We start from the raw sequence: 23,358 nt of genomic DNA on the forward strand, positions 1-23,358 counted from the left end.
CCCAGGGCACAGCCCCCCCCCCCAGGGCACAGCCCCCCCCAGGGCATTGGCGCAATGTAAAGAGCTGACGTTGTTGTTAAAGACTCACATGGGGGCAACTTGTCTCTAATGCAGCGACTTCTCTTCCAGGAACCCAGGGGTGTTGCCCTTTAACTCTTTAACCCCCGAACCCCCAGCCTGGGATATAAATGAGACAATGACGACAGTTTGGATAGAGAGTCACAGATTTAGGGTTAAAAGGGGGGGTAGGGTAAACCAGACAGGGGGCTACAAGAGCTGCTGCTTTTCCAGGTAAGGGAAGGGTTTGATCAGGACTTCACCGGGGGGTGGGGGTTATGGGGCCCCAGTGTAATGTTTCTCTTTAGGAAGTGCCGAGACTTGGAGCTGATTTTGGTTAAATGCCCCCCCCCCGACTCAGAGCAGCTTCTAATTGGTTATTATGAGTCTCTGTCAGATATGGGGGGGCTTTTGTACTGCAGCTCAATGTGAGACACTCCCTCGTTTTATCAGTCTGTGCCCCCATTGACTTCTCACAGATAAGGGGGTGGCTCAGCTGAATCGATTTCTAACATTTTGCTTTATATTCTCCCCCCCCCAGTTTTGCCTGTGACTTGGGAGACTCAGTAGCCCTGTCTGTAACAGACGAATAGAGAGAAGAAGATTTAAACAATAAAGTCAGACCAATTGCAATGAATGACCCGACCTCATTGTAGAGAGAATATTTTGGGCAGAATTTTACTGATCCTGGGAAGTTACATTGGGGGGTTCAGAGGAGCTTCAGGTTAAAGGGGAGACCAAGCTGCCCCCCGGTGTCTCCGCAGGGAACAGACTGTTAGTGACTGGGGCTCAGGGGTCTCACATGGGGGCACAATTGGGTCTAATGGGAACGTGTCTGGGCTCAGCCATCAGGTTCGGTCGGATGCCGCAGGCAGAGAAGGAGAAATTATTGGCTGAAATCTCCAGCGACATCGACCAGTTGAACCCCGAGTCGGCCGATCAGCGAGTCCTGGCCAAACACTTGTACGACTCCTACGTCAAGTCCTTCCCACTGACCAAAGCCAAGGCCCGGGCCATCCTGATGGGCAGAGCCACCGACAAATCAGTAAGTAGCGAATATTCCTCTACACTGACCCCCCTATTACACTCTATCATCTCTCTATTGTTAGTGTAGAATTCAGGGGTGAACCTGCCTCCCTCCAACTGCTCTGCAACTCCCTGCACCCTACCAACTGCTCTCCAACTCCCTGCACCCCACCAACTACTCTTCAACTTTCTGCACCCCACCAACTACTTTGCAACTCCCTGCAGCCCACCGACTACTCTGCAACTCCCTGCAGCCCACCAACTACTCTGTGCTGAATCTCAGGGTGCCCTCCAGCTGTTATTCTTCTGCAACTCCCAGCAACCCTACCACTAGTCACTACTTCAGCAGCAGCTGGGGGTACACTTTAGCCAATTAGTCAGCTTGGGGTGATACTTCAGAAATTGAGGGTTTCCACCTTTTCTGGAAAAACAAAATACCGGCCTTCCTATATTTTTATGTTTTTTCCCTATAAATAACATTGGCATCAGGCTGGTAAAATACTGACCAGGTGGAACCCTATTTTTGGCCCGACCAGTCCAGAAATATAAATGTGATGGGTGTGCGGAGCCTGTGATTAGAGGGTTAATGGGGTTCAGCAGGTGGAACACTAGGGGCCCTGATTCACCAGTTCATAGCCCTGGCCAATGCGACCCGTGGGTGGCGCCTGTTAGAGAGATTATTTGACATCTGATTGGAGCATTTAGTTTCCCTTTGCACCCGGCACTTCCTGTGCAGCAGATCAGCAGCTCTTGTGCATTAAACCTGCAGCTTCTCTCTCCGTAATGGGGAACAAGCAGTGGGTGCTGGGAGTTGTGGCTCATAAAGAAATGCTGACGTTAGGGTGCACAAAAATCTTTTTAGACTCCCCCAGTTTCTAACTGCTCCCCCCATACCTCTGAGTCCCCCCCCCGGCAGTTCTGCTTCTTCTGAGCCTCTCGTGGGGCCCCTGAGTGAGGTGCTGGGAGTCCTAGTGGGAAGGGAGAGAACAATGTGCAAATAGTCAGCTCTTGTTCTCTCTGTTTGTTCTGCGCTGGACTTTAGCCCCAGTGTATATAGAGTCTGTCACAGGCTCCTGCGTCTCCTCCTTACTGCCCCCCCCCCCAGTGTCATGGAGCAATAGGGCCACAAATAACTCCGGGTACAGACAGTCCTTGTGCAAAGGCGCCACCCCCAGGTCATTACTGGGAACTGCAGAGCAATAACGCAAATGGGTCTCCCAGAAGCTGTTGTGGAACTACAACTCCCAGCAGCCTCAGCCCCATCACAATTTCATGTGCACAAAGTGGAGCAGGGGTGTAATGACTTAAAGACTTTATCCTAAACTAAAGGGATCGCAGGAGGCAATGGACTTGCAATATCCAGAATTTGTCCTGTTTTACCCATATATGTTGAAATTGCTTATTATTTAGGGCCTCATGGGGCCCCTATATCTCTTGGGGCCCCCTGCAGCCTGAGGGTCTGCTTCCTCTGTAGTTACACCCCTGAATTTTGGTTCTACCCGGCTCTTGGTTTTGGCTGAATCGGAATCATAAAACAGCTCAGATTTAGCCGAATCCTGAACCCAATCCAGGATATAGTGTGTCCCTAATATGGGCCCCTGGGAGACTAATCCAGTTTAGGGGCCCCATATACAGACATTCTCATTGGTCGGTGACCCCTTCCCTTTCAGCCCGTGGTTATACACGACATGAACTCGCTGATGATGGGGGAGGATCAGATCAAGGGGCAGTGCGTGACCCCCGAGCAGAACAAGGAGGTGGCGATTCGAATCTTCCAGCGCTGTCAGTCGCGCTCCGCGGAGGCGGTTCGGGAAATCACGGAATTTGCCAAGAACATCCCGGGATTCGTCAGCCTCGACCTGAACGACCAAGTGACGCTGCTGAAATACGGGGTGCACGAGATCATATTCACTATGCTGGCCTCGCTCATGAACAAAGACGGGGTGCTCATCGCCGATGGCCAAGGCTTCATGACCCGCGAGTTTCTCAAGAGTCTGCGCAAACCCTTCTCCGACTTCATGGAGCCCAAATTCGAATTCGCCATTCGCTTCAACTCCCTCGAACTCGACGACAGCGACTTGGCCATATTTGCAGCGGTCATTATACTGAGCGGAGGTGAGTCTGAGCCAGTCGCTAAATCATGTCCAGAACCTGCAGCCCCTGGGCCAGTACCTCAGGCAGAATGGCTAGTGAGTGGCTTGTCATTCACAAAGGCCACATTAACCCTAAAACAGGTCAATATAAAATCAGTTTCTGTGCAGCAAGTGCTCCCTCTATTTCTTCTGTTTCCCCCCACTCTTGTGTGTACCCCAATTCTGTGTCTTCAACTTCCTGTCTCTACTCCTGCCCCCCCCACTCCAGCATGTACCCCAACTCTTGTCTATATTCCTGATGATACCAAGTGTGTATGTCATCAAGTTGTATGTTAGTTATACAGTGTGTGAATATTTATACAGGCAGATTCCTATGTTGTGTTGTACAGTGAGTGTGTCAGTGGTACAGTGAGTGTGTCAGTTGTATAATGAGTGTGTCAGTTGTACAGTGAGGGTGTCAGTTGTACAGTGAGTGTGTCAGTGGTACAGCGAGTGTGTCAGTTGTACAGTGAGTGTGTCAGTGGTACAGTGAGTGTGTCAGTGGTACAGTGAGTGTGTCAGTTGTATATGAGTGTGTCAGTTGTACAGTGAGTGTGTCAGTGGTACAGCGAGTGTGTCAGTTGTATAATGAGTGTGTCAGTGGTACAGCGAGTGTGTCAGTTGTACAGTGAGTGTGTCAGTGGTACAGTGAGTGTGTCAGTTGTATAATGAGTGTGTCAGTTGTACAGTGAGTGTGTCAGTGGTAGCAGCGAGTGTGTCAGTTGTATAATGAGTGTGTCAGTGGTACAGCGAGTGTGTCAGTTATACAGTGAGTGTGTCAGTGGTACAGTGAGTGTGTCAGTTGTATAATGAGTGTGTCAGTTGTACAGTGAGTGTGTCAGTTGTACAGTGAGTGTGTCAGTTGTATAATGAGTGTGTCAGTTGTATAATGAGTGTGTCAGTTGTACAGTGAGTGTGTCAGTTGTACAGTGAGTATGTCAGTGGTACAGTGAGTGTGTCAGTGGTACAGCGAGTGTGTCAGTTGTACAGTGAGTGTGTCAGTGGTACAGTGAGTGTGTCAGTGGTACAGTGAGTGTGTCAGTTGTACAAGTGAGATGTGATTTGTCAGTTGTGTATATGATGATATAATAGAGAGATACAGTTGTACAAGTGAGTGTGTTCAGTGGTACAGCGAGTCTTGGTGTCAGTTGTATAATGAGTCTGTGTCAGTTGTTACAGCGAGGTCGTCAGTCGGCTACAGCGAGGTGTGTCAGTGTATAATGAGTCGTGTCAGTGGGACAGCGAGTGTGTCAGTCGTACAGTGAGGTGTGTCAGTGGTACAGTGAGTGTGTCAGTTGTTATAAATGAGTTGTGTCAGTTGTACACGTCGGAGGTAGTTCAGTGTACAGTGAGTGTGTCAGTGCTACAGCGAGTGTTGTCAGTTGTATAATGATGTGTCAGTTCTGTTTACAGTGAGTGGGTCCAGGGTTACAGCGAGTGGTGTCCAGTTGTATAATAGGTGTGTCAGTATGTTACAGGTGAGTGTGTCCAGTGTACAGCGAGTGTGTGTCAGTTGTATAAATGAGTGTGTCAGCTGTACAGCGAGTGTGCAGTTGTACAGTGATGTGTGTCAGTTGGTACAGTGAGTGTGTCAGTTGTATAATGGAGTGTGTCAGTTGTACAGTGAGTGTAGTCAGTTGTACAGTGCAGTGTGTCAGGTTTTGCTACAGGTGAGTGTGTCAGTGGTTACAGCAGAGTGCGTCAGTTGTATAATGAGGTGCTGTCAGTTTGTACATGAGTGTTGTCAGTTTGTACAGTGAGTGTGTCAGTTGTACCAGTGGAGTGGTGTCATTGTACAGTGAGTTGGTCAGTTGTACAGTGAGTGTGTCAGATTGTACAGTGAGAGTGTCAGTTGTACAGTGAGTGTGTCAGTGTACAGTGAGTGTGTCAGTGGTACAGTGAGTGGTCAGTGGTACAATGGCAGGTGTGTCAGTTTGTTTTACAGTGAGTGCGTCAGTGGTACAGTGAGTGTTGTCAGTGTGTACAGTGAGTGGGTGTCAGTTGTACAGTGAGGTGTGTCAGTTTACAGGAGTGTGTCAGTTGGTACAGTGAGTGTTTTCAGTTGTTATAATGAGTGTGTCCAGTTGTATAATGAGGATGTCATGTACATTTGAGTATGTGTCAGTTGATACGTGAGTGTGTCAGTGTACAGTGAGTGTATGTCAGTTGTACAGTGAGGTGTGTCAGTTGCTACAGTGAGTGTGTCAGTTGTACAGTAGTGTGTCAGTGATACAGCAAGTGTGTCAGTTTGTATAATGAGTGTTTGTCGTTATACAGTCAGTGAGTGTGTCAGTGTTACAGTGATGTGTGTCAGTTGTACAGTGAGTGTGTCAGTTGTACAGTGAGTGTCTGTCAGAGGATCAGCGAGGGATTGTCAGTGGTTACAGGAGTTGGATGCAGTGGTGACAGCGAGTGTGTCAGTTGTTATAATGAGTGTGTCAGTTTGTAACAGTGAGTGTGTCAGTGGTACAGTGCGACGTAGTGTTGTCAGTGTATAATGAGTGTGTCAGTTGTACAGTGAGTGTGTCCAGTGGTACAGCGAGTGTGTCAGTTGTTATAATGAGTGTGCAGTTGGTACAGCGAGTGTCGTTCAGTTGTACAGTGAGTGTTGTCAGTGGGCTACAGTGAGTGTGTCAGTTGTATAATGAGTGTTCAGTTGTACAGTGAGTGTGGCTCAGTTGTACAGTGAGTGTTCATGGTACAGCGAGGTGTTGTCAGTTGTAAATGAGTGGTCAGGTTTGTACAGCAAGTTGTGCAGTGTTACAGCGAGTGTTATGTCAGTTGTATAATGAGTGCCTGTCAGTTTGGTACAGTGAGTGTGTCAGTGTACAGCAGAGTGTGTCAGTTGTATAATAGTGTGTCAGTGGTACAGCGAGTGTGTCAGTTGTACAGTGAGTGGTCAGTGGTAACAGTGAGTGTTGCCCATTGTATAATGAGTGTGTCAGTGGTTACAGTGAGTGGTCAGTGGTACAGCGAGTGTGTCAGTTGTATAATGAGTGTGTCAGTTGTACAGTGAGTGTTGTCAGTTGTACAGTGAGTTTGGTGTCAGTTGTACAGTGATGGTGTCAGTGGTACAGCGAGTGTGTCAGTTGTACAGGGAGTGTGTAAGTTGCTACAGGAGTGCTGTCGTTTTTAACAGTGAGTGTGTCATGGTACAGTGAGTGTGTCAGTTGTACAGTGAGTGGTGTCAGTTGTTACAGTGACGTGTGTCAGTGGTACAGCAAGTGTGTCAGTTGTATAATGAGTGTGTCAGTTATACAGTGAAGTGTGTCAGTTGTACAGTGAGTGTTCAGTTGTACCAGTGAGTGTTGTCAGTTGTACAGTGAGTGTGTCAGTGGTGCCAGTGAGGTGTGTCAGTGGCTACAGTGAGTGTGTCAGTTGTTACAGTGAGGTGCCAGTTGTACAGTGAGTTGTGTCAGTTGTTATAGTGAGTGGTGTCAGTTGTACAGTGAGTGTGTTTCAGTTGTACATGAGTGTGTCAGTTGTTTACAGGAGTGTGATGGTTAGTTGTTACAGTGAGTGTGTCAGTTGTACATGAGTGTGTCAGTTTACAGTGAGTGTGTCAGTTGACAGTGAGTGTGTCAGTTGTACAGTAGTGTGTCAGTTGTACAATGAGTTGTGTCAGTTGTACAGTAGGTGTGACAGTGGTACAGCGAGTGTGTCAGTGTATTAATGAGTGTTGTCAGTTGATATAATGAGGTGTGTCAGTTGGTACAGGCGAGGTGTGTCAGTATGTATTAATGAGTTGTTGTCAGTATGTACAGTGAGTGTGTCAGTTGGTTACAGCGAGCTGGTGTTCAGTGATAATGAGTTGATGTCAGTGTACGGAGTGTGTCAGTTGTACAGTGATGTGTTCAGTGGTACAGTGAGTGTGTCAGTTGTATAATGAGATGTAGTCAGTTGTTACAGTGAGTTATCAGTTGACAGTAGTGTGTCAGTTGTACACGTGAGTTGTTGTCAGTGGTACAGCGAGTGTGGTCAGTTGTATAATGAGTGTGTCAGTTGTACAGTGAGTGTGTCAGTGTCAGCAAGTGTGTCAGTTGTATAATGAGTGTGCAGTTGTACAGTGAGGACTGTGTCGTGGTACAGCGAGTGTGTCAGTTGTACATGGAGTGTGCAGTTGCTACAGCGAGGTGGTCAGTTGCTACAGTGAGGTGTGTCACGTGGTACAGTGAGCATGTGTCAGATGTATAAATGAGTGTGCAGTTGTACAGTGAGTGTGTCAGTTGTACAGGATGTGTCAGTTGTACCAGTGGAGTGTGTCAGTGGTACAGCGAGGTGTGTCAGTTGGTATAATGAGTGTGTGTGTCAGTTGTACAAGTGAGTGTGTCATTGGTACAGCGAGTGTGTCAGTTGTATATAGTTGTGTCAGTGGTTACAGCGAGTTGTGTCAGTTGTACAGTAGTGTGTCAGTGGCTATACAAGTGAGTGTGTCAGTGTGTATAATGAGGGTGTCAGTTGTTACAGTGAGTGTGTCAGTTGTACAGTGAGAAAGTGTCAGTTGTACAGTGAGTGTGTCAGCTGGTACAGCGAGTGGTGTCAGTGTATAATGAGAGGTCAGTTGTACAGTGAGTGTGTCAGTTGTAACAGCGAGGTGTGTCAGTTGTATAATGAGTGTTGTCCAGTTGTACAGTGCAGTGTGGTCAGTGTACAGCGAGTGTGGTCAGTTGTATAATGAGCTGTGTCAGTGGTACAGTGAGTGTGTCAGTGGTACAGTGCAGTGTGTCAGTTGTACCAGTGAGTGTTCAGTTGTAACAGTGACGGTGTGTCAGTTGTACAGTGAGTGTGCTCAGTGGTACAGCGAGTGTGTCAGTTGTATAATGAGTGTGTCAGTTGTACATTAAAGTGTCGTCAGTTGGGTACATGCGAGTGTGTCAGTGTATAATGAGTGTGTCAGTTGTACAGTGATGTTGTGTCAGTGGTAACAAGCTGAAGGCGTCAGTTGTATGAATGAGTGTTGTCAGTGTACAGCGGATGTGTCATGACAGTGATGTGCAGTGGTTTACAGTGAGTGTGTCAGTTGTATAATGAGTTGTGTCAGTTGTACAGTGAGTGTGTCAGTTGTACATTGAGTGTGTCAGTTGTTACAGTGAGTGTGTCAGTGGCTACAAAGCGAGTGTGCTCATGTTGTATAATGGAGTTGTGTTCAGTTGTACAGTGAGTGTGTCAGTTTGTACAGTGAGGTTCAGTGGTACATGCGAGTAGCTGTCAGTTTGTTACAGTGATAGCTGTGTCAGTTACAGTGAGTGTGTCAGTTTGTACAGTGAGGTGTGTCCAGTGGTACAGCGAGTTGTGTCAGTTGGTATAATGAGTGTGTCAGTGGTTACAGCGAGGTGTGTCAGTTGTACAAGGAGTGTGTCGTGCGTACAGTGAGTGTGGTCAGTTGTATAATGAGTGTTGTCCAGTTGTACAGTGAGTGTGTCAGTTTACAGTGAGTGTGTCAGTAGTACAGTGAGATGTTGCAGTGGTACAGCGAGTGGTTGTCCCAGTTTTAGTTTACAGTGAGTGTGTCAGTTGCTACAGTGAGTGTGTCAGTTTACAGTAGTGTGTCAGTGTACAGTGAGTGTTGTCAGTTGTTACAGTGAGGTGTCAGTAGTACAGTGAGTTGTTGTCAGTAGTACAGTGAGTGGTCAGTGTACAGTGAGTGTGTCAGTTGTACAGTTGAGTGTGTCATTTGCTACAGTGAGTTGTGCAGTTGTACAGTGAGTGTGGTCAGTTGTACAGTGAGTGTGTCCAGTTGCTACAGTGAGTGTGTCAGTTGTACAGTGAGTGTGTCAGTTGTACAGTGAGTGTGTCCAGTAGACAGTGAGTGGTGTCAGTAGTACAGTGAGTGTGTCAGTTGTACAGTGAGTGTGTCAGTGTACAGTGGAGTGTGTCAGTTGTACCAGTGCAGTGTGTCAGTTGTACAGTTGAGTGTGTCAGTTGTACAGTGAGTGTGTCGTGCTACAGTGAGTGTTTGTCAGTTTTGTACAGTGAGTGTGTCAGTGCTACAGTGACGTGTGTCAGTGGTACAATGAGGTTGTAGTTGTACAGTGAGTGTGTCAGTTGTACAGCGAGGCTGTGCAGTTGTACAGCGATGTGTCAGTTTACAGCGAGTGTGCGTTGCTACAAGTGAGTGTGTCAGTTGTATAATGAGTGTGTCATTTGTATAAATGAGTGTGTCAGTTGTATATGAATGAGTGTGTCAGTTGTACAATGAGTGTGTCAGTTGTACAGTGAGTGTGGTCAGTTGTACAGTGAGTGTTGTTCAGTTGTACCAGTGAGTGTGTCAGTTTGTACAGTGAGTGTGTCATTGTACAATGAGTGTGTCAGTTTTGTACAAGTGGGAGTGTGTCAGTTGTTACAGTGAGTGTTGTCAGTTGTTACAGTGAGTGTGTCAGTTGTACAGTGAGTGTGTCAGTAGTACAGGAGTGTGTCAGTAGTACAGTGAGTGTCTGTCAGTTGTACAAGTGAGTGATGTCAGTTGTACAGTGACTGTGTCAGTTGTTACAGTTGCAGTGTGTCAGTTGTACATGAGTGTGGCAGTTTGACAGTGAGTGTGTCAGTTGCTACAGTGAGTGTGTCAGTTGTACAGTGAGTGGTGTCAGTTGTACATGAGTGTGTCAGTTTGTACATTTGAGTGTTGTGTCAGTTGTAACAAGGAGTTGTCAGTTGCTACAGTGAGTGTGTCAGGTTGTACAGTGCAGGTGTGTCAGTTGTTATAATGAGTGATTCAGTTTAGTACAGTGGTGGTGGTCAGTTGTACAGTGAGTGTGTCAGTGGTACATATGAGTGTGCAGGGTACAGCGAGTGTGTCAGTTTGTATAATGAGGTGTGTCAGTTGTACAGTGAGTGTGTCCAGTGGTACAGCGCAGTGGTCAGTTGTATAATGAGTGTGTCAGTTGTACAGTGAGATGTGTCAGTTGTACAGTGAGTGTGTCAGTTTACAGTGAGTGTGTCAGTGGTTACAGCGAGTTGTCAGTGTATAATGAGTGTGTCAGTTGTACAGTTGAGTGTGTCAGTGGTTTTACAGCGAGTGTGTCAGTTGTATAATGAGTGTGTTCAGTTGTACAAGTGAGTGTGTCAGTGGATACAGCGAGTGGTCAGTTGTATAATGAGGTGCAGTGGCGTACAGTGAGTGTGTCAGTGGCGTACAGTGAGTGTGTCAGTTAGTACAGCTGAGTGTGTCAGTTGTACAGTTGAGTACTAGCATTACTCGTCAGTTGTACAGTGAGTGATGTCAGTGGTACAGCGATGTGTCAGTTGTATAATGAGTGTGTCAGTTGACAGTTAAGTGTGTCAGTGTACAGCGAGTGGTGTCAGTTGTATAATGAGGTGTCAGTTGTACAGTGAGGTGTGTCAGTGGTTACAGCGAGTGTGTCAGTTGTATATGAGTGTGTCAGTGGTACACGCAGTGTTGTCAGTTTGTACAGTGAGTGTGTCAGTGGTTGACAGTAGTGCTGTTCAGTTGTATAAATGAGTTGTCGTCAGTTGTACAGTGAGTGATTGTGTCAGTTGTTACAGTGGAGTGTGTCAGTGGTTACATGGAGTGTGTCATGGTACAGCGAGTGTGTCAGTTGTTATAATGAGTGTGTCAGTTGCTACAGTGAGTTGTGTTCAGTTGTTACAGGTGAGTGGTCAGTGACAGCGAGTGTGTCAGTTGTACAGGAGTGTGTCCAGTTGTACAGGGAAGTCTTGTGTCAGTGGTACAGTGAGTGTGTCAGTGCGCTTACAGCGAGTGTGTCAGTTTGTATAATGAGTGTCAGTGGCTACAGCGAGTGTGTCAGTTGTACAGTTGAGTGTGTGTCAGTGGTACAGTGAGTGTTGTCAGTTGTATAATGAGTGTGTCAGTTGTACAGTGAGTTGTGTCAGTTGTTACAGGAGTGTGTCAGTGCTACAGTGAGTGTCATGTCCAAGTGGTAAGCGAGTGTTCAGTGTATAATGGAGTGTGTCAGTGTACAGCTGAGTGTGTCAGTGTACAGCGAAGTGTGTCAGTTTGATAATGAGTGTGTCAGTGTTACAGTGAAGTGTGTCCAAGTGGCTACAGCGAGTGTGTCAGGTTGTATTAAATGAGTGTGTCAGTGGTTACAGCGACGTGTGTCAGTTTGTACAGTGAGTGTGTCAGTGGTACAGTGAGTGTTGCTCGTTCAGTTTGTATAATGAGTGTGTCCAGTTGTACATGAGTGTGTCAGTTTGTGACAGTGAGGTGTCAGTTGTACAGTGAGTGTGTCAGTGGTACAGCGAGTGTAGTCAGTTGTATAATGAGTGTGTCAGTGTACAGTTGAGTGTTGTCAGTGGTACAGCCGAGGTGTTGTCAGTTGTATAATGAGTGTGTCAGTTGTACAGTGAGTGTTCAGTGGTACAGCGGAGTGTTGTCAGTTATATAATGAGTGTGTCAGTTGTACAGTGGAGTGTCGTCAGTTGATACAGTGCAGTGCTGTCCAGGGTACAGTGAGGTTGTCAGTGTACAGCGAGTTGCGTCAGTTGTTTATAATGAGTGTGTCAGTTGCTACAGTGAGTGTGTCAGTTGTACAGTGAGTGTGTCAGTTGTACAGTGAGTGTGTCAGTTGTACAGTGAGTGTGTCAGTTGTACAGTGAGTGTGTCAGTGGTACAGTGAGTGTGTCAGTGGTACAGTGAGTGTGTCAGTTGTACAATGAGTGTGTCAGTTGTACAGTGAGTGTGTCAGTGGTACAGTGAGTGTGTCAGTGGTACAGTGAGTGTGTCAGTTGTATAATGAGTGTGTCAGTTGTATAATGAGTGTGTCAGTTGTATAATGAGTGTGTCAGTTGTACAATGAGTGTGTCAGTTGTACAGTGAGTGTGTCAGTTGTACAGTGAGTGTGTCAGTTGTACAGTGAGTGTGTCAGTTGTACAGTGAGTGTGTCAGTTGTACAGTGAGTGTGTCAGTTGTACAGTGAGTGTGTCAGTTGTACAGTGAGTGTGTCAGTTGTACAGTGAGTTGTGTCAGTTGTACAGTAGTGTGATCAAGTAGTCACAGTGAGGTGTCAGTAGTACAGTGCAGTGTGTCAGTTCTACAGTGAGTGTGTCAGTTTGTACAGTGAGTGTGTCAGTTGCTACAGTGCAGTGTGTCAGGTTGTACAGTGAGTGTGTGCAGTAGTACAGTGAGTGTGTCAGTAAGTTACAGTGAGTGTGTCAGTTGCTAACAGTGCAGTGTGTCAGTGTACAGTGAGTGCTGTCAGTTGGCTTACAGTGAGTGTGTCAGTTGTACAGTGAGTGTGTCAGTTTGTACAGTGAGTGTGTCAGTTGTACAGTGAGTGTGTCATTGTACAGTGAGGTGTGTTCAGTTTTAGTACAGTGAGTGTGTCAGTAGTACAGTGAGTGGTCAGTTGTACAGTGAGGTTGTGTCAGTTGTACAGTGAGTTGTGTCAGTTGTACCAGTGAGTGTGTGCAGTTGTACAGTTGAGTGTGATCAGTTGTACAGTGAGGGTGTCAGTTTGTACAGTGAGTGTGTCAGTTGTAACAGTTGAGTGTGCAGGGTACAGTGACGTGTGTCAGTGCGTACAATGCAGTGTGTCAGTTGTTCACAGATGAGTGTGTCAGTTGTTACAGCGAGGTGTCAGTTGTACAGCGAGTGTGTCAGTTGTTACAGCGAGTGTGTCAGTGTTACAGTGAGTGTGTCAGTTGTATAATGAGTGTGTCAGTTGTATAATGAGTGTGTCAGTTGTATAAGTGAGTGTGTCAGTTGTTACAATGAGTGTGTCAAGTTGTTACAGGTGAGTGTGTCAGTTGTACAGTGAGTGTGTCAGTTGTACAGTGAGTGTGTCAGTTGTACAGTGAGTGTGTCAGTTGTACAATGAGTGTGTCAGTTGTACAGTGAGTGTGTCAGTTGTACAGTGAGTGTGTCAGTTGTACAGTGAGTGTGTCAGTTGTACAGTGAGTGTGTCAGTAGTACAGTGAGTGTGTCAGTAGTACAGTGAGTGTCTTAGCATGTTGTACAGTGAGTGTGTCAGTTTTGACAGTGAGTGTGTGCAGTGCTACAGTGGAGTGTGTCAGTTGTACAGATGAGTGTCGTCAGCTTTGTATACAGTGAGTGTGGTCAGTTGTACATGTGAGTGTGTCAGTTGTACAGTGAGTAGTGTCAGTCTACATTGAGTGTGTTCAGTTGTACAATAGAGTGTGCAGTTGTACAGTGATGTGTCAGTTGTACAGTGAGTGTGTCAGTTTGATAATGAGTGTTTCAGTTGTACAGTGAGTGTGTCAGTTGCTACAGTGGAGTGTGCAGTTGTACAGTGAGTGTGTCAGTGGTACAGGAGTGTGTCAGTTGTATAATTGAGTGTGTCAGTTGTACAGTGAGTGTGTCCAGTGGTTTACAGCGATGTGTCCAGTTTGTATAATGAGTGTGTCAGTGGTACCCCAGTGAGTGCTGTCAGTTGACAGTGAGTGTGTCAGTTGGTTACAGTGAGTGTGTCAGTGTACAGCGAGTTGGTGTCAGTTGTATAATGAGGTGTGTCAGTTGTACAGTGAGTGTGTCAGTGTACAGCGAGTCTGTTCAGTTGTATAATGGAGTGTGTCAGTTGCTACAGTGAGTTGTGTCAGTGGTACAGCGAGCTCGTTGCAGTTGTATTAATGAAGTTGTGTCAGTTGGTACCAGTGGAGTGTGTCAGTGGTACAGTGAGTGTTCTTGTCAGTTGTACAGTGAGGTGTGTCAGTTGTACAGTGAGTGTGTCAGTTGTACAGCTGTAGTGTTGTCAGTGGTTACAGCGAGTGTGTCAGTTGTATAAATGAGTGTTGTCAGTTGTACAGTAAGTGTGTCAGTGGTACAGCGAGTGTGTCAGTTGTATAATTGAGTGTGTCAGTTGTACAGTGAGTGCTGTCAGTTGGTACAGCGAGTTGTGTCAGTTGTATAATGAGTGTTGTCAGTGTACAGCGAGTGTGTCAGTTGTACAGTGAGTGTGGTCAGTGCGTACAGTGAGTGTGGTCAAGTTGTATAATGGAGTGTGTCAGTTGTACAGTGAGTGTGTCAGTTGTACAGTTGAGTGTGTCAGCTGTACAGGTGAGGTAGTGTCAGTGGTACAGCGAGTGTGTCAGTTGTATAATGAGTGTGTCAGTTGTACAGTGAGTGTGTCAGTTGTACAGTGAGTGTGTCAGTGGTACAGCGAGTGTGTCAGTTGTACAGTGAGTGTGTCAGTTGTACAGTGAGTGTGTCAGTTGTACAGTGAGTGTGTCAGTGGTACAGCGAGTGTGTCAGTTGTATAATGAGTGTGTCAGTTGTACAGCGAGTGTGTCAGTTGTACAGTGAGTGTGTCAGTGGTACAGTGAGTGTGTCAGTTTGTATAATGAGTGTGTCAGTTGTACAGTGCAGTGTGTCAGTTGTTTACAGTGAGTGTGTCAGTTGACAGTGAGTTGTGTCAGTGGTACAGCGAGGTGTTGTCAGTTGTATAATTGAGTGTGTCAGATTGCTACAGTGAGTGTGTCAGCTCACAGCGAGTGTGTCAGCTGTGTATTAATGAGTGTGTCAGTTGTACAGTGAGCTGGTGTCAGTGCGACAGCGAGTGTGTCAGTTGTACTAATGAGTGTGCAGTGGCTACAGCGAGTGTGTCAGTTGTACAGTGAGCTGTGTCAGTGTACAGTGAGTGTGTCAGTTGTATAATGAGGTGTCAGATTGTAACAGTGAGGGTGTCAGTTGTACAGTGAGTGGTGTCCAGTCTGTACAGTGAGCTGTGTCCAGTGTGTAACAGCGATGTGTCTGTCAGTTGTTATAATGCAGTGTGTCAGTTGTGCAGTGAGTGTGTCAGTGGTTACAGCGCGTTGCTGTCAGTTTGTATAACATGAGTGTGTCCAGTTGTACAGTGAGTGTGTGTCAGTGATACAGCGAGTGTGTACGTTATATAATGAGCTTGTGTCGATTGTACATGAGTGTGCAGTTGTACAGTGAGACTGGTGTTCAAGGTGGGGGTACAGTGAGTGTGTCAGTATGTACAGGCGAGTGCGTCAGTTGTATAATGAGTGTGTCAGTGTGACAGTGAGTGTGTCCAGTGTTACAGGAGTGTGTCAGTTGTACAGGAGTGTGTCAGTTGTACAGTGAGTGTGTCAGTTGGTACCAGTGAGTGTGTCCAGTGGTAACAGTGAGTGTGTTCAGTTGTTACAATAGTGTTGTCAGTTTGTACAGTGAGGTTGTGTCAGTGGTACAGTGAGTGTTGTCAGTCGGTACAGTGACGTGTGTCAGCTTGTATAGATGAGTGTGTCAGTTGTATTAATGAGTGTGTCAGTGGTTATAATGAGCTGTGTCAGTTGTTACAATGAGTGTGTCAGTTGCTACAGTGAGGTGTCAGTTGTACAGTGAGTGTCAGTTGTACATGAAGGTGTCAGTTGTACAGTGAGTGTGTCCAGTTGCTACAGCATGAGTGTGTCAGTGTACAGTGAGCTGTGTCAGTTTGTACAGTGAGTGTGTCAGGTTGTACATGTGAGTGATGTCGTAGTACAGTGAGTGTGTCAGTAGATCACAGCTGAGCTGATTGTCAGTTGTACAGTGAGTGTGGTCAGTTGTTACAAGTGGAGTGTGCAGTTTGTACAGTGGAGTGTGTCATGTACAGTGAGTGGTCAGGTAGTACAGTGAGTAGTGTCAGTAGTACAGTGAAGTGTGTGTCACAGTTGTAACGTGAATGTCTTTAATGTGTCAGTTGTACAGTGAGTGTTGTCAGTGTACATGAGTTGTGTCAAGTTTGACAGTGAGTGTGTCAGTTGTACACGTGAGTGTGTCAGTTGTACAGTGAGTGTGTCAGTTGCTACATGAGTGTGCTCAGTTGTACAGGTGAGGGTGTCAGTAGTACAGTGGAGTATGTGTCAGTTAGTACAGTGAGTGTGTCAGTTGTTACAGTGAGTGTGTCAAGTTGTACAGTTGAGTGCTGTCCAGCTTGTTACAGTGATGTGTCAGTTGTACAGTGCAGTGTGTCAGTTGTACAGTGAGTGTGTCAGTTGTACAGTGAGTGTGTCACGTTGTAACAGTGAGTGTTGTACAGTGGCTACAGTGAGTGTGTCACTGGTACAATGAGTGTGTTTCAGTTGTACAGCGAGTTGTGTCAGTTGTCACAGCGAGTGTTGTTCAGTTGTTACAGCGAGGTGTGTCAGTTTGTACAGCGAGTGTGTCAGTTGTAACAGCGAGTGTGTCAGTTGTATAATGAGTTGTGTCAGTTTGTTATTTTAATTTGGGTGTGTCAGTTGCTATAATGAGCTGTTTGTCAGTTGTACAATGAGTGCTGTCAGTTGTACAGTGAGTGTGTCAGTTAGTACAGTGAGTGTGTCAGTTGTACAGTGAGAATGTATGTCAGTTTGCTACAGTGAGTGTTGAGTATGTACAATGAGTTGAGTTTCAGCTGAGTGTGTCAGTTGTACAGTGAGTGTCGTCAGTTGTACAGTGAGTGTGTCAGTTGTACAGTTGAGTGTGTCAGTACAGATACAGTGAGTTGTGTCAAGTAGCTACAGTGAGGTGTCGTCAGTTGTACAGTGAGTGGTTCAGTTGTACAGTGAGTGGTGTCAGTTGTACAGTTGAGTGTGTCAGTTGTACAGTGAGTGTGTCAAGTTGTACAGTGAGTGTGCTCAGTTGTACCAGTGAGTGTGTCAGTTGTACAGTGACGTGTGTCAGTTTACAGTGAGTGTGTCCAGTTGTACATTGAGTGTGTCAGTTGTACAATGAGTGTGTCAGTTGTTTACAGTGAGGTGGTGTTCAGTTGTACAAGTGCAGTGTGTCAAGTGGTAACAGTGAGTGCTGTCAGTTGTATTAATTGAGGTGTTGTCAGTGGTACAGTGCAGTGTGTTCAGTTGTGACAGTGAAGTGCTGTAGGTGTACAGCGAGTGTGTCAGTGGTACAGTGAGTGTGTCAGTTGTACAGTGAGTGTGTCAGTTGTATAATGAGTGTGTCAGTTGTACAGTGAGTGTGTCAGTTGTACAGTGAGTGTGTCAGTTGTACAGTGAGTGTGTCATTGAGCAGCACATGGGAAAGCAGAATGTGGCAGAACATGAGAGTTTGTGGTTAAAGAGTAACTAAGTCAATAAAGTTCATATAAAGGGGAAGTCACCCGGGGATAAGGGCAAGTTTATAAGGGGGGGGTAAAACTGGAACAGGCTCTGACCAGAAACCCTGAATTGGGGCCAGTTGGGGCCCAGAGCTGCTCAGCACAAATGTTAAAGTGGCAGAAACACTGATTGGCTCCAGTTATTTGTCATTGTACAAACTCCACCCACGGCTGCTGTTTATAGAGAATCATGGGAAAGTCCTGCCAGACGAAGAGCTGACACTCACCCTAATTGTACCCACAATGCAATATTCAATGTGCCACTCACAGACACAACTTGTGGTCATTAGGCCTGAGTGGGTGCCAGTCATTGAGTGATGGGGTTAATTCCAGGCTCTTGTGTCTATTGTGGCCGCACTTTGCACCAGTACGAGAGGGGGGGGCATAGACTTTGCACCGAGGTACAGAAACTAATGCACAAATATATTTATATAGTGACAAGTCTCAGTGATTTATACAGTTTCTTTGTTGTTATGGCAACAGAATGATCTGAACATTTAGTTCTTGTTCCCTGTACCCCCCCCCTCCCCAGGGGCCAAATAAGTGGTTCTTATGTTTCTGTAGCGACCCCCCTCTCCTATATTCTGAATTCTAATTGTTACTAACGTTAAAGGAATCTAAAGTTACAGAACATAAAAAAAGAAGACCAACTGCAAATAGTCTTTGAATCCCATTGTCTGACCCACGCTACCAATTTATATTCAGGTGAACTTGCCCTTTAATGAAACACAGATTGACATAAGCACACACTCCCCTGAGTGCAAACTCATCTCCTGCGCTGGGTCCCACTCTGTGACTGAGGCTACAGATTTGGGGGGTACATTTAAAGCTACAGATTTTGGGGGTACATTTAAAGCTACAGATTTGGGGGTACATTTAAAGCTACAGATTTGGGGGGTGCATTTAAAGCTACAGATTTGGGGCTACATTTAAAGCTACAGATTTGGGGGTACATTTAAAGCTACAGATTTGGGGGTACATTTAAAGCTACAGATTAGGGGGGTACATTTAAAGCTACAGATTTGGGGGATACATTTAAAGTTACAGATTTGGGGGCTACATTTAAAGCTACAGATTTGGGGGCTACATTTAAAGCTACAGATTTTGGGGCTACATTTAAAGCTACAGATTTTAGGGGTACATTTAAAGCTACAGATTTGGGGCTACATTTAAAGCTACAGATTTGGGGGGTACATTTAAAGCTACAGATTTGGGGGATACATTTAAAGTTACAGATTTGGGGGCTACATTTAAAGCTACAGATTTGGGGGCTACATTTAAAGCTACAGATTTTGGGGCTACATTTAAAGCTACCGATTTTAGGGTTACATTTAAAGCTACAGATTTGGGGCTACATTTAAAGCTACAGATTTTGGGGGTACATTTAAAGCTACAGATTTGGGGGTACATTTAAAGCTGTGGGTATCACAGTGACTGGAGACAGAAGGTTTGGGTCGTTGTTCATTAATAGGCAGTTAGAGTTTCCGGACCATTAAGCGGCAGTTGGAAAGATCCAGTTTCTCTAATCTGCAGCCACTTGTCCTTGGAAACCGCTCCAGTTATAAAACCTGACCAACTGCAAAGAGGAATTGTAATGTTTTTTCTATACAGAACAGGGGGTTACAGAGAGGGGGTACATTGTACCCCAATAGTGTCAGAGGGGCCGCACTTCCCTGGGAATGAGATTTGGACATTGGCAGCCGTGGCGGAGGGGGGGTCTCTGCAACACACAAGGAATTATGGGTAACCCAGTCTGTCCCATTATATCCCAGTATAGAGCTGCTGGGGGGTAATGGGGGGGGGCAGGGAATAAAGTCACAGACCTCAGACCCCTCTATGTGGGGGGGGGGGGATTCCTGGTGTCACTGTGTTTCTGTGTCACAAAGAGGAAATCAACAAATCACGGAAATAGACGATTTTATTCATTTTATTTTTGCGTTTTTGTAGAACGGAAAATGTTTAAACTTGGCTTCCTCTGTCCTTATTAGTAATATCCAGTCATGTGACCCTGAGTCACCCCCGGAGTCTGCCTGTACCTTCCCTCATACTGTTCCTCGCCACACAGCTTGCACTCTTCCCTCATACTGTTCCTCGCCACACAGCTTGCACTCTTCCCTCATACTGTTCCTCGCTCACACAGCTTGCACTCTTCCCTCATACTGTTCCTCGCTCACACAGCTTGCACTCTTCCCTCATACTGTTCCTCGCTCACACAGCAGCTTGCACTCTTCCCTTCATACTGTTCCTCGCTACACGCTTGCACTCTTCCCTCATACTGTTCCTCGCTCACACAGCTTGCACTCTTCCCTCATACTGTTCCTCGCTCACACAGCTTGCACTCTTCCCTCATACTGTTCCTCGCTCACACAGCTTGCACTCTTCCCTCATACTGTTCCTCGCTCACACAGCTTGCACTCTTCCCTCATATTGTTCCTCGCTCACACAGCTTGCACTCTTCCCTCATACTGTTCCTCGCTCACACAGCTTGCACTCTTCCCTCATACTGTTCCTCGCTCACACAGCTTGCACTCTTCCCTCATACTGTTCCTCGCTCACACAGCTTGCACTCTTCCTCATACTGTTCCTCGCTCACTCTTCCTCATACTGTTCTTCGCTCACACAGCTTGCACTCTTCCCTCATATTGTTCCTCGCTCACACAGCTTGCACTCTTCCCTCATACTGTTCTTCGCTCACACAGCTTGCACTCTTCCCTTATATTGTTCCTCGCTCACACAGCTTGCACTCTTCCCTCATATTGTTCCTCGCTCACACAGCTTGCACTCTTCCCTCATACTGTTCTTCGCTCACACAGCTTGCACTCTTCTAGCCCCATTGTCCAGACCTGAGTGCACTCACACTCCCATGGGCATTCACTCACACTCCCCTGCACTCACACTCACATGGGCATTCACTCACACTCCCAGGAGTATACACTGACAGAGTTGAATGGATTGGGGGCGAGTGACTAACACCCCGTTATTGTTTCAGACCGGCCGGGGCTGCTGAACGTGAAACCCATAGAAGACATTCAGGACAGTCTGTTACAGGCGCTGGAGCTGCAGCTGAAGCTCAATCATCCAGACTCCGCCCAGCTCTTTGCTAAACTGCTGCAGAAGATGACGGACCTGCGGCAGGTGGTGACTGAGCACGTGCAGTTACTGCAGCTCATTAAGAAGACGGAGGCCGACATGTGCCTGCACCCCCTCTTACAGGAGATCTACAAAGACTTGTACTGAGCCCCCCATTATCCACAGACACACTCACCCCCATTTGCACTATTTCTACGTGGGACCCACACCCCAAGCCCCTCACCGGCAGCTCAGGATTCTGACTCTCGCACATTGGATCCGCCTCCCGGGGGCAACAACATCCAAACGTTCTACTTGTTTATACAAGCGACGTGCAATTAAATGTCTCCTTATTAATCACTTGCTTCTGGTTATTCACCTGCACCCCCAAACTACTACTTCTTACACTCTCCCCCACTTACTCAATGCAGCTGCCATATTGCTTGTTATATATAGAAACATTGGGGTGTCACCCTGCTATAGTTCCAGGGGTACCCAGGGTACAAATAAGTACTCACCCCAAATCTCCCCCTAACTGACCTTCAGACTGGGCCCCCTTAGCTCATAACAAGGTTACAGATATATAGAAACATTGGGGTGTCACCATGCTATAGTTCCAGGGGTACCCAGGGTACAAATAAGCACTCACCCCAAATCTCCCCCTAACTGACCTTCAGACTGGGCCCCCTTAGCCCATAACAAGGTTACAGATATATAGAAACATTGGGGTAACAGTCACCCTGCTATAGTTCCAGGGGTACCCAGGGTACAAATAAGCACTCACCCCAATCTCCCCCTAACTGACCTTCAGACTGGGCCCCCTTAGCTCATAACAAGGTTACAGATATATAGAAACATTGGGGTGTCACCCTGCTATAGTTCCAGGGGTACCCCAGGGCACAAATAAACACTCACCCCAAATCTCCCCCTAACTGACCTTCAGACTGGGCCCCCTTAGCTCATAACAAGGTTACAGATATATAGAAACATTGGGGTGTCACCCTGCTATAGTTCCAGGGGTACCCCAGGGTACAAATAAGCACTCACCCCAAATCTCCCCCTAACTGACCTTCAGACTGGGCCCCCTTAGCTCATAACAAGGTTAACAGACATATAGAAACATTGGGGTGTCACCCTGATATAGTTCCAGGGGTACCCAGGGTACAAATAAGCACTCACCCCAAATCTCCCCCTAACTGACCTTCAGACTGGGCCCCCTTAGCTCATAACAAGGTTACAGATATATAGAAACATTGGGGTAAACAGTCACCCTGCTATAGTTCCAGGGGTACCCAGGGTACAAATAAACACTCACCCCCAAATCTCCCCCTAACTGACCTTCAGACTGGGCCCCTTAGCTCATAACAAGGTTACAGATATATAGAAACATTGGGGTAACAGTCACCCTGCATAGTTCCAGGGGTACCCAGGGCACAATAAGCACTCACACCCAAATCTCCCCCTACTGCCCTTCAGACTGGGCCCCCTTAGCTCATAACAAGGTTACAGATATATAGAACATTGGGGTACAGTCACCCTGCTATAGTTCCAGGGTACCCAGGGTCAAATAAACCTCACCACCAAATCTCCCCTAACTGACCTTCAGACTGGGCCCCCTTAGCTCATAACAAGGTTACAGATATATAGAAAACATTGGGGTAACAGTCACCCTGCTATAGTTCCAGGGGTACCCAGGGTACAAATAAACACTCACCCCAAATCTCCCCCTAACTGACCTTCAGACTGGGCCCCTTAGCTCATAACAAGGTTAAAGCTATATAGAAACATTGGGGTGTCACCCTGCTATAGTTCCAGGGGTACCCAGGGTACAAATAAACACTCACCCCAAATCTCCCCCTAACTGGCCTTCAGACTGGGCCCCCTTAGCTCATAACAAGGTTACAGATATATAGAAACATTGGGGTCACCCTGCTATAGTTCCAGGGGTACCCAGGGTAACAAATAATCACTCACCCCAAATCTCCCCCCTAACTGACCTTCAGACTGGGCCCCCTTAGCTCATAACAAGGTTACAGATATATAGAAACATTGGGGTGTCACCCTGCTATAGTTCCAGGGGTACCAGGGTACAAATAAGCACTCACCCCAAATCTCCCCCTAACTGACCTTCAGACTGGGCCCCCTTAGCTCATAACAAGGTTACAGATATATAGAAACATTGGGGTAACAGTCACCCTGCTATAGTTCCAGGGGTACCCAGGGTACAAATAAGCACTCACCCCAAATCTCCCCCTAACTTACCTTCAGACTGGGCCCCCTTAGCTCATAACAAGGTTACAGATATATAGAAACATTGGGGTAACAGTCATCCTGCTATAGTTCCAGGGGTACCAGGGTACAAATAAGCACTCACCCCAAATCTCCCCCTAACTGACCTTCAGACTGGGCCCCCTTAGCTCATAACAAGGTTACAGATATATAGAAACATTGGGGTGTCACGCTGCTATAGTTCCAGGGGTACCCAGGGCACAAATAAGCACTCACCCCAAATCTCCCCTAACTGACCTTCAGACTGGGCCCCCTTAGCTCATAACAAGGTTACAGATATATAGAAACATTGGGGTGTCACCCCTGCTATAGTTCCAGGGTACCCAGGGTAAAAAATAACACTCACCCCAAATCTCCCCCTAACTGACCTCAGACTGGGCCCCCCTTAGCTCATAACAAGGTTACAGATATATAGAAACATTGGGGTGTCACCCTGCTATAGTTCCAGGGGTACCCAGGTACAAATAAATACTCACCTCAATCTCCCCCTAACTGGCCTTCAGACTGGGCCCCCTTAGCCCATAACAAGGTTTACAGATATATAGAAACATTGGGGTAACAGTCACCCTGCTATAGTTCCAGGGGTACCCAGGGTACAAATAAGCACTCACCCCCAAATCTCCCCCTAACTGACCTTCAGACTGGGCCCCCTTAGCTCATAACAAGGTTACAGATATATAGAAACATTGGGGTGTCACCCTGCTATAGTTCCAGGGGTACCCAGGGTACAAATAAGCACTCACCCCAAATCTCCCCCTAACTGACCTTCAGAC

General features: G+C 46.6%; 1 protein-coding gene across 1 annotated transcript in view; it reads left to right on the forward strand.

The window, feature by feature from the left end:
- Window positions 1–20,653, forward strand: part of pparg.S (peroxisome proliferator activated receptor gamma S homeolog) — a 39,477-nt gene extending 18,824 nt beyond the window's left edge. The window contains exons 5-7 of the mRNA XM_041561887.1: window positions 903–1,102; window positions 2,754–3,198; window positions 20,217–20,653. Of these exons, the coding sequence (XP_041417821.1) occupies window positions 903–1,102; window positions 2,754–3,198; window positions 20,217–20,464 (893 nt within the window). The 3' untranslated portion in view covers window positions 20,465–20,653. The remainder of the gene's footprint in view (window positions 1–902; window positions 1,103–2,753; window positions 3,199–20,216) is intronic.
- Window positions 20,654–23,358: the final 2,705 nt, after the last annotated feature.

Source organism: Xenopus laevis, chromosome 4S, assembly GCF_017654675.1.
Source record: "Xenopus laevis strain J_2021 chromosome 4S, Xenopus_laevis_v10.1, whole genome shotgun sequence".
Lineage (NCBI taxonomy): Eukaryota > Metazoa > Chordata > Amphibia > Anura > Pipidae > Xenopus > Xenopus laevis.